General features: G+C 42.8%; 1 protein-coding gene across 1 annotated transcript in view; it reads right to left on the minus strand.

Moving 5' to 3' along the window:
- Positions 1 to 14512: 14512 nt before the first annotated feature.
- Positions 14513 to 19648, minus strand: part of CASQ2 (calsequestrin 2) — a 63310-nt gene continuing 58174 nt past the window's right edge. The window contains exons 9-11 of the mRNA XM_060007009.1: positions 19466 to 19566; positions 17131 to 17205; positions 14513 to 16145 (exon numbers count right to left, since the gene is read on the minus strand). Coding sequence (XP_059862992.1) covers positions 15936 to 16145; positions 17131 to 17205; positions 19466 to 19566 — 386 coding nt within the window. The 3' untranslated portion in view covers positions 14513 to 15935. The remainder of the gene's footprint in view (positions 16146 to 17130; positions 17206 to 19465; positions 19567 to 19648) is intronic.

Raw genomic sequence — 19648 nt, forward strand, 5'->3', positions numbered from 1 at the left:
GAAATCATACTGAGCTTTAACCAAGTGGATGCCTAGAAAATGAGATTTGGGGTCACATTTTTGACAAAATATATTTTGGTCAAAGAAGGAAGAGAAGGGTAATAAGATGTATCTATCAGGTATCGAATGTTAGGCGTTGTCTTAGAATGTGAATTCCTTTAAGGTAGGCGCTATCTGAATTTTACAGGTAAGAAAAGGGATGAGCAGAGAGGGAGGAACTTGCTTCAAGTCTCATGGCTAATAAATGAAATTTCAAATCTAATGTTTGATTCCAATCCCTCAGTCGCTACCTTGAAGTATTACCTAAATAATCGGGCATTTTCTGGATGTGGAGGAGAGACCTGAGGATACTTAACCTTGAATCAAAAGCTGGGATTGGGGGTTCGTTGGAGGTGGAATCACATCTGTTCTTTGACCTCGGGTTTGCATCGGAGCTGTGGCTCCAGGGAAGGCTGCTCTGCCGTGCTAGCAGATTTCTCAGGAATTTTGATGGAAAGAACTTGAGGATCCTCCTTCCCTTAGGAAAACCAGCCCTGCTAGCGCTGCACCTGCTGTAGGACTCAGGTGCTATTGTTCTGGTAGCCACCCTTTGCTTCTGTCCCCTCCCCCTCCACTCCCACCCTGCTGGCTTGGGCGGGTGTGCACCTTGGGGAAGTGTGCAGGGGCTGACCTGGCCTCCCTCTGATCTGAGGAGGCCTCTTCCTGGTGCTTTGTCAACATTATGCCCCAACAGCTTCCACTGGTTGGGGTGGGAGAGGGACTGCCTGCAGCCCAGCCTAGGGAGGTTTGGGACTGGAGCCCCTGACCTCCATCCTTGACTTCATGTTCTCAGCAAGCACTTTGCATCCCACTGTTTTCCCCACATTTGCCCTCTAGAGTTTTAATCACTAGACATAAAACAGGACTCTGAGCACACTGTTTTTCTCTATTCCGATGTCTTGAGGTTTTGGTTTAGTTGTGCATAAACTACCTTCTCTCCTGCTGTTTGCTTCAGTAGAGGATAGGAAAGGAAAGATAACACACCTCTCAGCATTGCTGCTTATTAGGAACGAGTAGGATACATTTTCAGAGGGTAAATAGGGAATGTATAACTACTGAATAAAATTAGATTTTAGTACTCTGTGTCCCTCTTACCAGGCCTGTCCCATTTCTACTTAGATAACCCAATTTGTTTTGTTTCACCTGTAACATAAATCTCTTCAGTGGGTTGTTTTAGAGTCTCCCCAACACAACAACAGGTTTCCGACACCTGAAGCAACACAGTGAAAAGTTACTCCCAATATGGTACCAGGAATCTACAATTGATATGTCTCTCAGCTTGAAAACATCAGTGTTTTGTCCTTGTTTTAGTGGGATAAAAACACTCTTAAGCCTTGGGGACAAATGTGACCAATTCCCAGGCTTTTATCTTGAGTGTCTTTGGCACTTCTTTTGGCACTGAAATAATACTTGGATAAAAATATTTGTGCAGTGTCTGGTTTTGTATTTGCTTGTATTTATCTCAGCTTTCCCTTGTGCACATGAGCTTTCATTCTGAAGGAGGTCATCCTTTAGGAGTTTTTAAACCCCCCAAAGCCCTCACCTTGGGAAAGCTTCATGCCTGAGGCCAGAGACTCTTGCTCAGGGAATTAGTAGTAGGACCCGGGCATCTGATCTGCGGGTGTCAAGTCTAGTTCAATTCATGTTGTAGTGAATTTAAACAGTTAATACACCATCACCATTCCAGGGGCCAGGTGGAGAGAGGTGGTGGTCGCTTTCCATTGGCCAGCGCCCCTCAGTTATAGAAATAATGGAATATTCACTTAGTGTTGATCATCATTCTAAAAAAAAATCCAAACTTTGCTGATAAGTCCTTATTTTTATAATGGAGTCACGGTAGGCTTTAACTAAATAGCAAAGTCCTCTGGGACTCCTAAATTATGACATGTTTAAAAAACTTGATTTCCAAGCAGTTGTTTATGACAACTATTGCATAGAGTGCAGGACACCAGCCAGGATGAGGGCAGTGGTGGATACTGGCTCACTGGGGTGGTGAATTAACTCACGTTTTGATGACCACTTCCTCAACAAAGATGCTTGGGAGAAGACCAGAGAGGCTGGGGCCAGGTCTTACTCAAGGGAAGTTTACTTGACCATCGCTTTTGTGTTGAAAGGACTTCACATTTCTGGATTTAGAATCCAGTATCAACCCAGCAACTTCAGTGACAAAACCATCTGTCTATCTGATGGGGCCATAACTGTTTGTGCAAAGATGTGGCCAGGGGTCTTTTTCATTCTCCCTTATTAGTTAATACTGCACTTTGTAACCAGAAGGGGAAGTTTTGCTGGTTAGCAAAATGCACAATCACTAGATATGTATGACAAAGTCTGAGTGTGACTTCCTGCATAAACTGGGTGGTGGGCTCTATTGAGACATTGCAAACATTTGAATGAATGAATTACACTACCAGCAACCATCTGCCCAAGTACATTTACATATATTCATAAGATGTATGCAGTGAAGCCTCTTTTCATTGTAACATCAGTAACAATGTTAGAGTCTATGAGGGGCATAGTGTACCTGGCATCCAAGTTATTTTGTTCTCTTTTGGGTCCCCTATTCCAATTAATTGTAAAACATTTTACATGTTACATTTTTTATACTGTAAAACTCAGAAAATAAACTGAAATCCCAAATTACATTTTGTTACTTTTTTTTCACGTGATTACTTCAATCTAAAAAGTTTTATTTTATTTATTTTTTTTAATTGAGGTATAGTTGATGTACAATGTTGTGTTAGTTTCAGGTGTACAGCAAAGTGATTCAGTTATACATATTATTTTTTTTTCAGGTTACTTTCCCTTATAAGTTATTACATAATACTGAGTATAGTGCCCTGTGCTATACAGTAGGTCCTTGTTGGCTATCTATATATTTCATATATAGTAGTGTATATATGTTAATCCCAAACCCCTAATTTATCCCTCCCCCCTTCCCCTTTGGTAACCATAAGTGTTTTCTACTTTTTAAGGAACACTTTCACTCTTGAATAATTTTGATACCTTCTTAAATATAACCTGTCAAGTTTCTCTGAAAACCAAGATAATTGTAATGATAGATTGAACGGGAAAGTGGAATTGCCATTGTAAGAAAAACTACAGGTTGCAATCATTTTATGGTCAAGAGAATGTTTTAAATGAATAGATTACTGAAAATTAAATCCTTAGGCTCTAAAACTTGGAGGTGAAACAGGCCTTTTGAGTAAATCAGCAAGTGAAAAAAGATCTTTGAGTCAAGTAAGGAGGGAGGAAAATGTCAGACCCTGGAATTGTGAGGAGGGTGAATGAATCTTGGATTGTTTTTGCAAATGGCTTGCTAATTCAGTTTAAATTATTGACTTATTTTCGATAGGTCTATTTAAAGGGAACTTGATTATTTGACAAAGAAATATTGGAGCTTGCCTTCTGCTACTCTCAGCTATCTTACTGAATGCTGGTAGCACATAGTCAGATTCTTACCTGTTGCATGGATAAGGATCAGAGAAAGTAATTGATTTGATGATATTCATTGTATAGATTATTGATAAACTCTGTTTCTCTGGGCCAAGATGGGCACAATTTACACCTGCACAAGCAAAACCTACTAGAGAAAAGATTAAAAGTGTATGCAAACATAAACCAAAGACTTCTCTTTTTCATTCATTACCCATAATACAGATACAGAATTTTGGAAGAGTTTCGAGAATGTCAGATGATAAACTGAGATTATGGAAGTGGAATGAGGGATATCAGGATGGCATCAGCTACAGCCACTGCCTGCTTGCCCAGTGCAAGAGACAAGACCCACCAGTAGTAGTGTGGGAATGGGCAGTATCCCTGCACAAGAGAGACTTGGTAATTCCCTACTGGTGTCATGCAGCATCTTCTAGTTATGCAGGCTAATGCTGACATGGAAAATCAAAACTGTATTTGCCTTCTGGGTGTGTTTTCTATATTTACATCTGAACGTGTTTCTGCGGTTCTGAGAATTCATAATGTCTCAGACAAAACGATGATGCATTTGTAGAACTGACACGGGGGCTTTAAACATGTTTCCTTGCTCAACTCTCCCATCTTACCCACTCAGTTTTGCCTTCTGTGATCCACATGTGGTAACCAGCTTTATGGGTCCATTGAATGAATATTGGAATGAGTGAATGAATGAATGAGAACATGGCAGCACACTCAATGCTAAAACTACTGGGTGTAACCTAATCATCAGTGACTAGGGTGATCATTAAGAATTCTGGTCATCACTGCTCCAAAGAGTTCTGATCAATGAAATACCAGGTTAATTTGAAAAAGGTCCTTAATTCACCTTGCAACCATTTGGGTCTGAAGGTGCATTAAAATAAATGCATGGACACTTAGGTGGCTGTGGGCATTCCATGCCCAGAGAATGGGGCCTGGGACCACTGCTATCATCCCCATGCTGCTTTGCTTCCCATCATGATGGCTATATTGCTGGGGGACTTTGCTAACCTGAGGAAAGAGAACATCCCCCATTGGAAACCTTCTTATTGAGCCAAGGAGATAGTTTTCCTATTTCTTCAGCAATTGGCTATCCTCAGCAAACCTGAACAGATGACACCGTGTTGCCAAAAACTTCTTGGGATAAGATAGACTTTCGAGAATCAATAGCACATTCTTAATGGTGCTAATAGTTGTTAAATTAGCTTTGCATTGGGGCTTAGAGAATATTTAGTCAAACAAGATTAAGTACCAAGATCACTGAGATTGGTTCAAGATGGCAGAGCAGAAGGACATGCTCTCACTCTCTCTTGCAAAAACACCAGGATCACAACTAACTGCTGAAAAATCATTGACAGGAAGACACTGGAACTCACCAAAATGATACCCCACATCCAAAGACAAAGGAGAAGCCACAATGAGATGGTACGAGGGGCACAACCACAATAAAATCAAATCCCATAACTGCTGGGTGGGTGACTCACAAACTGGAGAACACTTATACCACAGAAGTCCACCCACTGGAGTGAAGGTTCTAAGCCCCATGTCAGTCTTCCAAATCTGGGGGTCTGGCAATGGGAGGAGGAATTCCTAGAGAATAAGACTTTGAAGGCTAGTGGGATTTGTTTGCAGGACTTTGACAGGACTGGGGGAAACAGAGACTCCAATCTTGGAGGGCACACACAAAGTAGTGTGCACATCAGGACCCAGGGGGAGAGAGCAGTGACCCCATAGGAGACTGAACCAGACCTATGTGCTATTGTTGGAGGGTCTCCTGCAGAGTTGGGGGGTGGCTGTGTCTCACTGTGAGGTCAAGGACACTGACAGCAGAAGTTCTGGGAAGTACTCCTTGGCGTGAGCTCTCCCAGAGTACACCATTAGCCTCACCAAAGAGCCAGGTAGACTCCAGTGCTGGGTCACCTCAGGGCACACAACCAACAGGGAGGGAAGCCAGCCCCACCCATCAGCAGACAAGCAGATTAAAGTTTTACTGAGCTCTGCCAACCAAAGCAACAGCCAGCACTACCCACCGCTAGTCCCTCCCATCAGGAAACTTGCAGAAGCCTCTTAGATAACCTCATCCACCAGAGGGCACACAGCAGAAGCAAGAAGAACTACAATCCTGCAGCCTGTGAAACGAAAACCACATTCACAGAAAGACAGACAAAATGAAAAGGCAGACAACTATGTACAAGATGAAGGAACAAGATAAAACCCCAGAAAAACAACTAAATGAAGTGGAGATAGGCAACCTTCCAGAAAAAAAAGTCAGAATAATGATAGTGAAGATGATCCAGGACCTCAGAAAAAGAATGGAGGCAAAGATTGAGAAGATGCAGGAAATGTTTAACAAAGATCTAGAAGAATTAAAGAACAAATAAACAGAGATGAACAACAAAATAACTGAAATGAAAACTACACTAGAAGGAATCAATAGCAGAATAACTGATGCAGAAGAATGGATAAGTGACCTGGAAGACAGAATGGTGGGACTCACTGCTGCAGAACACAATAAAGAGAAAAGAATGAAAAGAAATGAACCAGCCTAGGAGACCTCTGGGACAACATTAAATGCAACAACATTCGCATTATACAGGTCTCAGAAGGAGAAAAGAGAGAGAAAGCACCCAAGAAAATATTTGAAGAGACTATAGTCGAAAACTTGCCTAACATGGGAAAGGAAATAGCCACCCAAGTCCAGGAAGTGCAGAGAGTCCCATACAGAATAAACCCAAGGAGAAACATGTGGAGACACACAGTAATCAAATTGGCAAAAATTAAAGACAAAGAAAAATTGTTGAAAGCAGCAAGGGATAAATGACAAATAACATACAAGGGAACTCCTATAAGGTTAACAGCTAATTTCTCAGCAGAAACTCTACAAGCCAGAAGGGAGTGGCATGAAATACTTAAAGTGATGAAAGGGAAGAACCTACAAACAAGATTACTCTACCTGGCAAGGATCTTATTCAGATTTGATGGAGAAATCAAAAGCTTTACAGAAAACAAAAGCTAAGAGAATTCAGCACCACCAAACCAGCTCTACAGCAAATGCTAAAGGAACTTCTCTAAGTGGGAAACACAAGAGAAGGAAAGGACCTACAAAAAAAACCCCAAAACAATTAAGAAAATGGTCATAGGAACATACATACTGATAATTACCTTAAACGTGAATGAATTAAATGTTCCAACCAAAAGACACAGGCTTGCTGAATGGATACAAAAACAAGACCCATATATATGCTGTCTACAAGAGACCCACTTCAGACATACGGACACATTCAGACTGAAAGTGAGGGGATGGAAAAAGATATTCCATGCAAATGGGAATCAAAAGAAAGCTGGAGTAGCAATACTCATATCAGATAAAATAGACTTTAAAATAAAGACTATTACAAGAGACAAAGAAGGACACTACATAATGATCAAGGGATCAATCCAAGAAGAAGATGTAACAATTATAAATATATATGGACCCAACATAGGAGCACCTCAATACATAAGGCAAATGCTAACATGTATAAAAGAAAGAATTGACAGTAACACAATAATAGTGGGGGACTTTAACACCTCACTTACACCAATAGACAGATCATTCAGACAGAAAATTAATAAGGAAACACAAGCTTTAAATGACACAATAGACCAGATAGATTTGACTGATATTTATAGGACATTCCATCCAAAAACAGTAGATTACACTTTCTTCTGAAGTGCACATGGAACATTCTCCAGGATAGATCACATCTTGGGTCACAAATCAAGCCTCAGTAAATTTAAGAAAATTGAAATCATATCAAGCATCTTTTCTGACCACAACGCTATGAGATTAGAAATCAATTACAGGGAAAAAAACATAAAAAACACAAACACATGGAGACTAAACAATACGTTACTAAATAACCAAGAGATCACTGAAGAAATCAAAGAGGAAATCGAAAAAATACCTAGAGGCAAATGACAATGAAAACACCACAGTCTAAAACCTATGGGATGCAGCAAAAGCAGTTCTAAGAGGGAAGTTTATAGCTATACAAGCCTACCTCAAGAAACAAGAAAAATCTCAAATAAACATTCTAACCTTACACCTAAGGGAACTAGAGAAAGAAAAACAAACAAACCCTAAGTTAACAGAATGAAAGAAATCATAAAGGTCAGAGCAGAAATAAATGAAATAGAAACAAAGAAAACAATAGCAAAGATCAATAAAACTAAAAGCTGGTTCTTTGAGAAGATAAACAAAATTGATAAATCATTAGCCAGACTCATCAAGAAAAAGAGGGAGAGGACTCAAATCAATAAAATTAGAAATGAAATAGGAGAAGTTACAACGGACACCGCAGAAATACAAAGCATCCTAAGAGACTACCACAAGCAACTCTATACCAATAAAAAGGACAACCTGGAAGAAATGGACAAATTCTTAGAAAAGTATAACCTTCCAAGACTGAACCAGGAAGAAATAGAAAATATGAACAGACCAATCACAAGTAATGAAATTTAAACTGTGATTAAACATCTTCCAACAAACAAAAGTCCAAGACCAGATGGCTTCACAGGTGAATTCTATCCACATTTAGAGAAGAGCTAGCACCCATCCTTCTCAAACTCTTCCAAAAAATTGCAGAGGAAGGAACACTCCCAAACACATTCTATGAGGCCACCATCACCCTGATAGCAAAAGCAGACAAAGATACTACAAAAAAAGAAAATTACAGACCAATATCACTGATGAATATAGATGCAAAAATCCTCAACAGAATACTAGCAAACAGAATCCAACAACACATTAAAAGGATCATACACCATGATCCAGTGGGATTTATCCCAGGGATGCAAGCATTCCTCAATATATGCAAATCAATCAATATGATACACCATATTAACAAACTGAAGAAGAAAAACCATATGATCATCTCAATAGATGCAGAAAAATCTTTTGACAAAATTCAACACCTATTTATGAGAAAAACTCTCCAGAAAGTGGGCATAGAGGGAACCTACCTCAACATAATAAAGGCCATATACAACAACCCACAACAAACATCATTCTCAATGGTGAAAAACTGAAAGCATTTCCTCTAAGATCAGGAACAAGACAAGGATGTCCAGTCTCGCCACTATTGTTCAACATAGTTTTAGAAGTCCTAGCCACGGCAATGAGAGAAGAAAAAGAAATAAAAGGAATACAAATTGGAAAAGAAGAAATAAAACTGTCACTGTTTGCAGATGACATGATACTATACATAGAGAATCCTAAAGATGCCACCAGAAAACTACTAGAGCTAATCAATGAATTTGGTAAAGTTGCAGGATACAAAATTAATGCACAGAAACCTCTTGCATTCCTATACAGTAATGATGAAAAATCTGAAAGAGAAATTAAGGAAACACTCCTATTTACCATTGCAACAAAAAGAATAAAATACCTAGGAATAAACCTTCCTAGGGAGACAGAAGACCTGTATGCAGAAAACTATAAGACACTGTTGAAAGAAATGAAAGATGATACCAACAGATGGAGAGATATACCATGTTCTTGGATTGGAAGAATCAATATTGTGAAAATGACTATACTACCCAAAGCAATCTACAGATTCAATGCAATCCCTATCAAATTACCAATGGCATTTTTTACAGAACTAGAACAAAGAATCTTAAAATGTGTATGGAGACACAAAAGACCCCAAATAGCCAAAGCAGTCTTGAGGGAAAAAAATAGAGCTGGAGGAATGAGACTCCCTGACTTCAGACTATACTACAAAGCTACAGTAATCAAGACAATATGGTACTGGCACAAAAACAGAAATATAGATCAATGGAACAAGATAGAAAGCCCAGAGATAAACCCAAGCACCTATGGTCAACTAATGTATGACAAAGAAGGCAAGGATACACAACAGAGAAAAGACAGTCTCTTCAATAAGTGGTGGTGGGAAAACTGGACAGCTACATGTAAAAGAATGAAATTAGAACACTCCCTAACACCATACACAAAAATAAACTCAAAATGGATTAAAGACCTAAATGTAAGACTGGACACTATGAAACTCTTAGAGGAAAACATAGGAATAACACTGTTTGACATAAATCACAGCAAGAACTTTTCTGATCCACCTCCTAGAGTAAGGGAAATAAAAACAAAAATAAACAAATGGGACCTAATGAAACTTAAAAGCTTTTGCACAGCAAAGGAAACAAGACAAAAAGACAACCCTCAGAATGGGGGAAGATATTTTCAAATGAATCAACAGGCAAAGGATTAATCTCCAAAATATAGAAGCAGCTCATGCAGCTCATTATTAAAAAAACAAACAACCCAATAAAAAAAATGGGCAGAAGACTTAAATAGACATTTCTCCAAAGAGGACGTACACATGGCCAAGAAGCACATGAAAAGCTGCTCAACATCACTAATTATTAGAGAAATGCAAATCAAAACTGCAATGAGGTATCACCTCACACCAGTTAGAATGGACATCATCAGAAAATCTACAAACAACAAATGCTGGAGAGGGTGTGGAGAAAAGGGAACCCTCTTGCACTGTTGGTGGGAATGTAAATTGATACAGCCACTATGGAGAACAGTATGGAGGTTCCTTAAAGAACTAAAAAGAGAATTACCATATGACCCAGCAATCCCACTACTGGGCATATACCCAGAGAAAACCATAATTCAAAAAGACACATGCACCTCAATGTTCATTGCAGCACTATTTACAATAGCCAGGTCATGGAAGCAACCTAAATGCCCATTGACAGACGAATGGATAAAGAAGTTGTGGTACATATATACAATGGAATATTACTCAGCCACGAAAAGGAATGAAACTGGGTCATTTGTAGAGACGTGGATGAATCTAGAGACTGTCATACAGAGTGAAGTAAGTCAGAAAGAGAAAAACAAATATCGCATATTAACATATATATATGGAACCTACAAAAATGGTACAGATGAACCAATTTGCAGGGCAGAAATTGAGACACAGATGTAGAGAACAAACCTATGGACACCAAGCGGGGGAAGCGGCAAGGGGTGGGTGTGATGAATTGGGAGATTGGGATTGACATGTATACACTGATGTGTATAAAGTGGATGATTAATAAGAACCTGCTGTATAAAAAAAAAAAAAATTAAAAAAAAAAGATTAAGTACCAATCCGAGTTTAGGCACTGAGGATAGAACAGAATCAGCCAAAGTCTTTTCCCTAAGGTTGCTTTCAGACTAATGGCCGGGGGGGTGGGGGTGGGGAGACACACACTTAATAGTACAATACATTGCAGGTTCTGTAAGAGGCCTCCACGGGGTGCAGCTAGGCCTCAGCAGAGGAGGTGGTCCTTTTGCCTGGGGCGTGACTGGAAGTGTCACAGAGTGTATCTCTATAGGAGTTTGCCAGGCAGGCACAGATGGGGAAGGACAGGCTTTCCAGTAGGTGGAACAGCATAAGCCAAGGCTTGGAGGTGTTAAACAGCCACGCAGCTTCGGCCAACTTCAGGTTCTAAGGGTAGACGGGCAAAGGGGCAGATGGTTGGGAGGTGTCATGAGACACGAGGATGGTAAGGTAGACGAGAGACACTTCACATAGACCGCCGGTGTCCTGTAAAGGAAATCAGTTTTTACCCCATGACAAAGCTGGTCCTGGCCCTTTAGCTCGTTGGCAGTGGTACTGACCCCACTTCTGCTTAAATAACAACTGGGTGCTATAATCCAGATGAGGCATTTGGACGCCATCATTCCAAGATGGCGCTCCCCACTTGCAGCATGGATCACCCCAGCTAGGCCAGTGCTCTTATCCCTGAGCCCAGATATCCCCAGCGTCAACACTACTCAGACTTCGCTTTCCTCTTGTGGAGGAGAGACTCTTCAAGGACTTTTAGTTTTACAAGCCCTACCTCATTGTTCCTCCCCAACCTCATGCCCCACAGTCTAGACTCCACGTTTGGCCGTCAGAAAACTTTCCATTCATTACTTGCTCTTTGGCCTCATCATCTTTAAAAACAACAACAACAACAACAACAAATTTTAAGCACCTATTGGGAATAGAGAACCTCTGAAGAATTTTAAGCATGTGTGTGACATGATCAGTTTTTCATTTTCAAAAGATCGTTTGATTGCAGTGTGCATGGCTGGAGATGGAAGTACAGTCAGAAACTGGTGGTCACCCAGCTGAGAGACTGTAAAGCCGCAATTACACAGTAAGAGCGAGTGAAGAGAAGAGGACTGGACTTGCTCCCTATTGGATGCAAAAGTGGGAGACAACAAAATGGCTCTAAGGTTTCTTCTGGCTGGGACGTTGTCAGAGGGGGATGCCTCTTCCCCACTCCTCTGCTTCTGTGAAGGACTTTCCCCAAAACACTGCTGGCCTTTTGTCCAGTCCTTGTTCCCGTCCTGAGATGGCGTAAGTTACCTGGTTAATGGGCGGTAGCCATTTATCCATGTTTCTTAGAGTGAAGTGCTTAGGGTGCAGTTAGTGTGAGAGCTCCACTCCTTTTCTCCTGCCTCTCCATCCTTGAGCGCTGAGAGCACTGGTCCTCTCTGCACACCTGGATGACCTGCACTTGAAGGCTGGAAGCTGGCAAGCCCATTCTCCTAATCTCTAGTCTCCAAATTACTGCTTCTCTGTAATCAGGGCGATATTTTGGACTGCTGACTTTTGGAGCTAATTTCTCAGTTGGTTCAGATCTCAGTCAGGAAAAGAGAGCTATCAATACTCTTTAAGGGCACGCCCCCCTTAAAGCCCCAAAGCTGTGTTGGTCTAAGGTGCCTATGGGACATCCAGGTGTTGCTGTCCAGGGGAGACGGCTGGAACGAGGGGGTTGGAACTCAGGAGAGGCCTGGCTAGAGACAGAGTTGGAAGCTGTAGGCTGGGTGAGATGACTGGGGGGAGTGGCAAGAGCAGTGGTCGGTGCTGACTTGCATCCATCCCCAGTGACTCTTGTTAAAATGGAGAGGGTCGGGCCTCCCTCGTGGCGCAGTGGTTGAGTGTCCGCCTGCCAATGCAGGGGACACGGGTTCGTGCCCCGGTCCGGGAAGATCCCACATACCTCGGAGCGGCTGGGCCCGTGAGCCATGGCCGCTGAGCCTGCGCGTCCAGAGCCTGTGCTCCACAATGGGAGAGGCCACAACAGTGAGAGGCCCGCGTACCACAAAAAAAAAAAAAAAATGGAGAGGGTCAGGCCCCAACTCTGGAGACGGTATATCAGTAAGTCTGGGCTGGTGACAGGAGTCTGTGTTTTCTAAAATAAGCTCAGACATGATTCTGACACTCACTGAGCAGGGTTGAGGAGCCCTGGTGAGAGTGGGAAGTTTGAAGACAGGCCATAGGACCCACTCAAGGGATGTGTGTGTCTGGGTGTAGCAGGGATTATTGATCAAAAGCTATTCGATAATGACCTGTGACTGGTGACATCATTAACAGAAAGGGCTTCCTGGGCAATACAAACTAGGGCCTGGACAGTACACAACCTTGTTACAGAAGAGACAAGCTCATTTCAACTATGAGATGATGTTCTAAAGAAATATATTTAAATGATTGTGCATTCTTGATAACACAATGATTTTTTGTTTTATTTTGTTTTCTAGCAGGATGGCCAGATCTCACAGTTCTAATTAGCCTACATTTCTAGTACTGTATAATTGATTACTTGCCTCCAGAATGAAAGGGGAAAGGACATCTTGGCTTAAGCAGTGAAAAGGATTACGAGAAAGTCCCTTGAGTCCATTTTGGGACACCATCTGAAGAAAAGAAATGGAATCCTTTGATTGCTTAATTTAAGGAATTAAATATAGTTTAAATCCTTGGTTTAGCTATAAAAATGGGGTTATATTTACACTCCTTTAAAGTATTTGTGTGACCCTGGGAAAATTACTCGAGGCCTCTGTGCCTCCTTCAGTTACCTCATCTGTAAAATGGGGAAAATAACAAAACTCATCTCATAAGATCTTTGGAAGGATTAAACGAGACAATACATGCGAAGCATCTAGCATAGTGCACTGGGCACATACCAAACATTCAATAAATATCAGCTGAAAAATTTTAGACCAATAACTAAACAGCACTACTACTTACAGATAGTACTAGTTTAACACTCAGTGCTTCCAGCACAGGAGCAGCATAGCATGATTTAAACTTAATGCATATTACTCAGGCCTGTAAGAACCAGGGAATTTTCCTGGGCTGGGAAATAGACCACGTTCATGACAGAGCACATTCCTTGGCTATTTGAAAGTTTAGCTTCAAAGATCACTTTGAAAACTCACCTCGCCAGGAACTTATTTGGGCCTGTCTGGATGGCAACATAGCCCCGCTTGGGAAGTGTCTGCCTTGTTTTGTGAGGCGAAGGGATAAAACTAAGGAGGCCTTGGAAGCACTGTGATCCAACAGTGCTGATCAAACAATTATTCACCCATCAGTTCAATAAATGAGTATCTACTTCATGCTGAGCAAAGTGCTAGGTGTTGGGGATACAACAGTAAATAAATTCCTTGTCTCCAAGGAGCCTGTGTTTTAGTGAAAGGACAGACATACAAATATGTGCTACCATTTAAATGACGAGTGCCAGGATTTGGGGTATACACAAAATGACAGGGGAGCAGAGGGGAAGGGGACCCCTTCGGACCACCCAGGCAATTGGACAGATGGTGATATTAATCATTTGAACTGGGGCTCCAAGAAGAGGAGGAGGAGACGTTTAGGGGAGAAGGTAATGAGTTTGGCTTTTGTGGTGTTGTCTGAAGCACTTGTGCAACGTCCAAACCAAGATGTCCAGAAGCAGTTGAATGAGTGAGTCTAAAGCTAAGGAGAGAGGTCAAGGTTAGAGACCCAGACTTGGAAGTTATTAGCTGATGGGCATGGATGATAAACTGTCTTGGAAGAATGTTAGAGCTGAGTGATCCTGTGGAAGACTAACATTTCAAGGGCAGGCAGAGGAAGAGGGGCCAGAAAGGAAAACGAAGAAAGAATAGCGAGGAAGAAGAGGCGCCCAGAGATAATGAGCAGAAACAAAACCTCAGGAGAGGATGTTCAAGATAGTCTCAGTATTTTCAAAATATAACTTTAATGACAGAGTTAGTTAGCTACTATTCCATAAAGGATTGCCCTATTTTCAAAGAATTTGCAGTGTCTTACACGTGTGTTAAAAGATTGAGAAAATAAATTAGAACATTATAATGCACACTTAACACTAAAACTACCGAGCACAATATAACTTTTAGATAGTTCGGAAGGCACTGAGGGATTTTTTTCAGTGCCTCAGGGTATCATTATGAACTCTAATTATTATTGTTCTGTTCAACTGTGGGAGCACTGATAGATGGAGAGTTAATTGCCCTCTGGTTAAACCAACTTTGACTCTGAATGGGAAGGCTGACTAGGAGCAAAAGAGGGGATATGGGGGCTTCCCTGGTGGCGCAGTGGTTGAGAGTCCACCTGTCGATGCGGGGGATGCGGGTTCGTGCCCCGGTCCGGGAAGATCCCACATGCCGCGGAGCGGCTGGGCCCATGAGCCATGGTCGCTGAGCCTGCGCGTCCGGAGCCTGTGCTCCGCAACGGGAGAGGCCACAACAGTGAGAGGCCCGCGTACCACAAAAAAAAAAAAAAAAGAGGGGGTTTATCAGGATCCCAGCTCAGGCTAGGATGCCAGCTGACCCAATCAGAGACCTAAAGCCATCAGAAAGAATTAAAACAAACCCCTGTGTGTCTATGCAAGACGGTCACCTAGAGGGAAGTTCAGAGAGCAAATCAACCTCCCATCCCAGTATCCTAATATACTAGAAATGATGGTGACATCAGTACACATGTTTTTCAAGACCTGCCTCTCAATAGCCATCCAAAGGTTTGGATGTGAGTTCATAATGGTCTGACCTACACTTAAAATAAGTTTAACAGAAGCAAGAGAAGCTGATTTATAAACTTGTTTCCAAGCCTGAGGCTTCCCTAAGAGGGATCCTCTTGGCTTTAGGAGGGATCCTAACTGACGTTGTAGGCATGGGGGCTACGTGGATTGTGTGTCTTCCTCGGGCTCTGGGTATAAGGTCACACCACGCTTGTGAGTTAGCAAGCTGTGAATTCTGTTACCGCCATAGTCAAAGACAACAGGTAAATTTGAGTCAAGGTGTTTGGGGATTGCTCGCCCCAGACTGCCAGATTCGGGCACTGCCATGGCCACTGGTGATCTGGCAAAGAACGAGAGTTTTTTCATGACAATCAAGACCGTCGACATGGGAAAAATTCCCCACTGTTCTTGCTGAGGGGGATTGCTGGATTTAGAAAGGCATTTGCTGAGTTGCACATCTCCTGGTGAGAAGGAGGTGGGAAAAGAGATGTTGGAAAAGGGAAAGGAGCTGGCTGGACGTGGGCCAGGGCTGCTCGCGGCTACCTTGTGCTGTCTGCATGGGGGTGGGTAGCTGTGCTTCTGTTTTCATGAAAATCAGCTGGAGTTGGGGGCTAGTCCTCATCGTCATCACTGTCATCATCCTCTTCGTCAGAATTGTCATTGTCATCATCGTCGTCGTCATCCTCTTCATCCTCTTCATCTTCGCCGTCATCATCCTCAGTGTTTATCTTCCCAGAAAGCACATCCTCAATCCAGTCTTCCAGCTCCTCAGCTGTGGGCAGGTCATCACCATCTGGAATCTCCATCCAGACACTGTCAGCCTGCAGCCAGAGACAGAATGAGTGAGTGAGTGAGTGCACGAAGGGTCAGCAAGGCCAGGGGGCTCCAAGCAGCTGTGCTGAGTGGGCTCCAGGTCACTTACACTTGTCAGGAGTACGTGCACACTGTTAAATGGAAATGCTTAGCTGCAGAATGACGTGTGTAGTATCCTGTTTGTGCAACCTAAAAGGAAAGGTGTATTCCATTGCATATATATATATTTTTTTCTATTGTATGTATGTATGGCCAGTTAGCAATGTCCTTTTATCCTGTTGGTAGATGTTCAGTCACCTGGGAAATTCTACATTTCTTTATTTTGTAAACTACTTTTAAGATTAATAATAATAATAAATAATAATAATTTAAAATTCTGCTTAAGTTAAAACATTTTCAAACAGAACAGTAGGATACAAGGTGAAAAGCAAAAGTATTTCTGGCTGCCCTGACCCCATCCCTAGTCTCATTGGTGGTAGTTTCATGGCTGTCCTACCAGAAGTTTCATATAGATCCTATATATCATATATATCCATATATTCATGAACACACACACACACACACACACACACACACACACACACAATGGTGATTGTCTCCATGGGCTTCTGGGCCACAGCTTCCCCATCACCCATTGAGCAATAACAACTCCCGGTGTGGGTTCCCTTGTGCAAAGAGACCTTGTTGGGCTTTGGAAGAAAATATAGGAGAGTTTACTTGTGTGGAAAGTTCTAAATAGTCAGTGAACCAGGTTAGGCTGGCTCCCAAAGCAAGGAAATGTGCCCATGGAAGAGAACCATGGAACAATAGGCTGGGACTGGCTCAGACTAGGATTGGGCCACACTGGCAAGTCTCCTGAGCTTTGGCAAGGCCAAGGGTCCTGCTCATTTCACATGGGGCTAGGCTCCTATACGTGATCTCATAGTCTGGGCTGCATGGCAGAAACCAGGGCAGGCTGAGGGCATCCGACAAACTTTCACAAGGTATACTCACATCTGTAACATTCACCACTCCAATCTGGGGCTTGAATAGGTCAATCTTGAAAGTCTTTTCCCAGTAGGCAACAAGCTGTATCCACAAAAAATAAAATTAGACAGCAGGCAGAAGGCATTCCCTGTTAAAGCCACTTTTTGTGGCTGGACCCACCTGCCATCCCATCACAGTAATTAGGTCACCATTGGTTACAGGTCTCCAAAACAGCTGTGGGCACTGAGGAAATTGAAGACTTGGCCCCAGCGTTCAGCACTTTAAATAAACACGAAAAAAAAAAAAGTCATAACACAAACTGTGAAAGCATGTAATACCAAAGCTTCTACAGCTGTAAGGAAGAATATTACAGAGATAGTCCAAAGCTGATGCCCACGCCACTTGTGGCTTTTTACAGTTTATGTGTGGTTGAATGAGCCATTTCCCTCCACCTCTCTTTCAATGTCTCACTTAAAAATCCTTTACCTTGCACCACTCTGCTCACGAGATGCCCGGGAAAGCAGTGGTGTGCTGTAAGTGGGCACACGAGTAAGAAGAGGGCTTCTTCATTCAGCCAGACTTGGGTTCCGTGAGGACTAATCTCTGACTAGGGCAGGACTAAAAAAGTAAGGGGCCACGGGGCTAAGAAAATGGAGATATTCAGTGGTAGAAAGTCTCCCAAACATGGGACTTCCCTGGGGGTCCAGTGGTGAAGAATCCGCCTTCCAATGCAGAGGGCGCAGGTTCAATCCCTGGTCGGGGAACTAAGATCCCACATGCTGCAGGGCAACTGGGCCCTCGTGCCACAACTACTGAGCTCTCACGCCTCAACGAGAGAGCCCGCGTGCCGCAAAACTGCAGAGCCCTCGCGCTCTGGAGCCCGTGCGCCACAACTAGAGAGAGAAAAACCTGCACACCACAACTAGAGAGAAGCCCACTAGAGAAGAAGATCGTGTGCCGCAACTGTAGAGAAGCCCACACACTGCAAGGAAAAGATCCCGCATGCCTCAGTGTAGATCCTGCATGCTGCAACTAAGACCCAACACAGCCAAAAAAAAAAAGAAAGAAAGAAAGAAAAAAAAGTCTCCCAAACAAATATATGGTCTCATGGGGACTGGAAGAGTATATCTACCACTTACAGCTTTAACCTCTCCAGCTGTCATTCTTTTCACCTGTAAGATAGGGATTATAGGGCTTCCCTGGTGGCACAGTGGTTGAGAGTCCACCTGCCGATGCAGGGGACACGGGTTCGTGTCCCGGTCCGGGAAGATCCCACATACCGCGGAGCGGGTGAGTCCGTGAGCCATGGCCGCTGAGCCTGGGCGTCCGGAGCCTGTGCTCCGCAACGGGAGAGGCCACAACAGTGAGAGGCCCACGTACCGCAAAAAAAAAAAAAAAAAAAGATAGGGATTATAATAGTCTGTACTTCACAGGGTTGTTTGGAGGATTGGATGAGATGATGCATGGAAAGAATTTACCATAGTTCTAGGCAGATAGTCTATTAGCCACCCTCACTATCATTACCACTGGGCTCATGTATTGTACAAATTCTGTTTATTCTCTTTAAAACAAAGCATAAGCAAGGCTTTCTGGCCATTGATCACTGACCCAGCAAGAGTTTGGGCTTTAAGGACCTGGGAGAACATGCTGAACGAGACAGGCAGGGTCTCTGCCCTCCCTGAGGGTTTTTTTTTTTTTTCCTGGCTGCGAGGCTTGCGGGGTCTTAGTTCCCCCACCAGGGATTGAACCCGTGCACCCTGCAGAGGAAGTGCAGAGTCCTAACCGCTGGACTGCCAGGGAATTTCCAGCAGAGGTTGTTCTTAACTCTATGCAAAATGTTCATCTCTGAACATTTATTACTTAGTAACTCAGGTTGCCTCACAGCGATGGTCTCCACCCAGAAAATGAAAGAGGTTATAGTAAGGGGTGGTGTGGTGGTGGGGTGAAGGGCAGCTATGGAGCTGCTGGCAGAAGAATTTCACCCAACACCCTTGAGTGGGCCCTGCAGAAGGACTTCTGGCCTCTAGGGGGTGAGAACAATAATAATAATAACAATAATAATAATTATTATTATTATAATAACAACAACAATAATAATAATATTATATTAACAATAATAATAATTATTAATAATTAATAATATTATTAACAATAATAATAACCATGTTGGGTAGGCACCAGGCCCTAAGTTCAATGTTGCCCCAGGGGCTAAGATCTCCCACAGCGGGTGGGGACAGCCACTGAGCTTCTGCAAGTGCCCCTCTTATTTCACATCCTCCTTCGTGCATCCAGGTCTCACACTAAACACAAACATGAGGCTGTGAAGGTGGCCAGGGACGGGGCCCCAGTCTGAGCCACTCACCAGAGGAAAGTCGTCTGGGTCGATCCACACGATGCTCAGGTCAGGGTTGTCCGTGTTGTCCCGAGCAACCTGCTTCAGGATCTCCAGGAACTCATAGCCATCTGAAGCGGGATTCAAGGAGGGTGAGTAAGCCCTGTGCATACATGGCTTCTAATGTGGAGAGCAAAGTGCCGTTACTCCACA

This window comes from Delphinus delphis, chromosome 1 (genome assembly GCF_949987515.2).
Source record: "Delphinus delphis chromosome 1, mDelDel1.2, whole genome shotgun sequence".
In the NCBI taxonomy this organism is placed as follows: domain Eukaryota; kingdom Metazoa; phylum Chordata; class Mammalia; order Artiodactyla; family Delphinidae; genus Delphinus; species Delphinus delphis.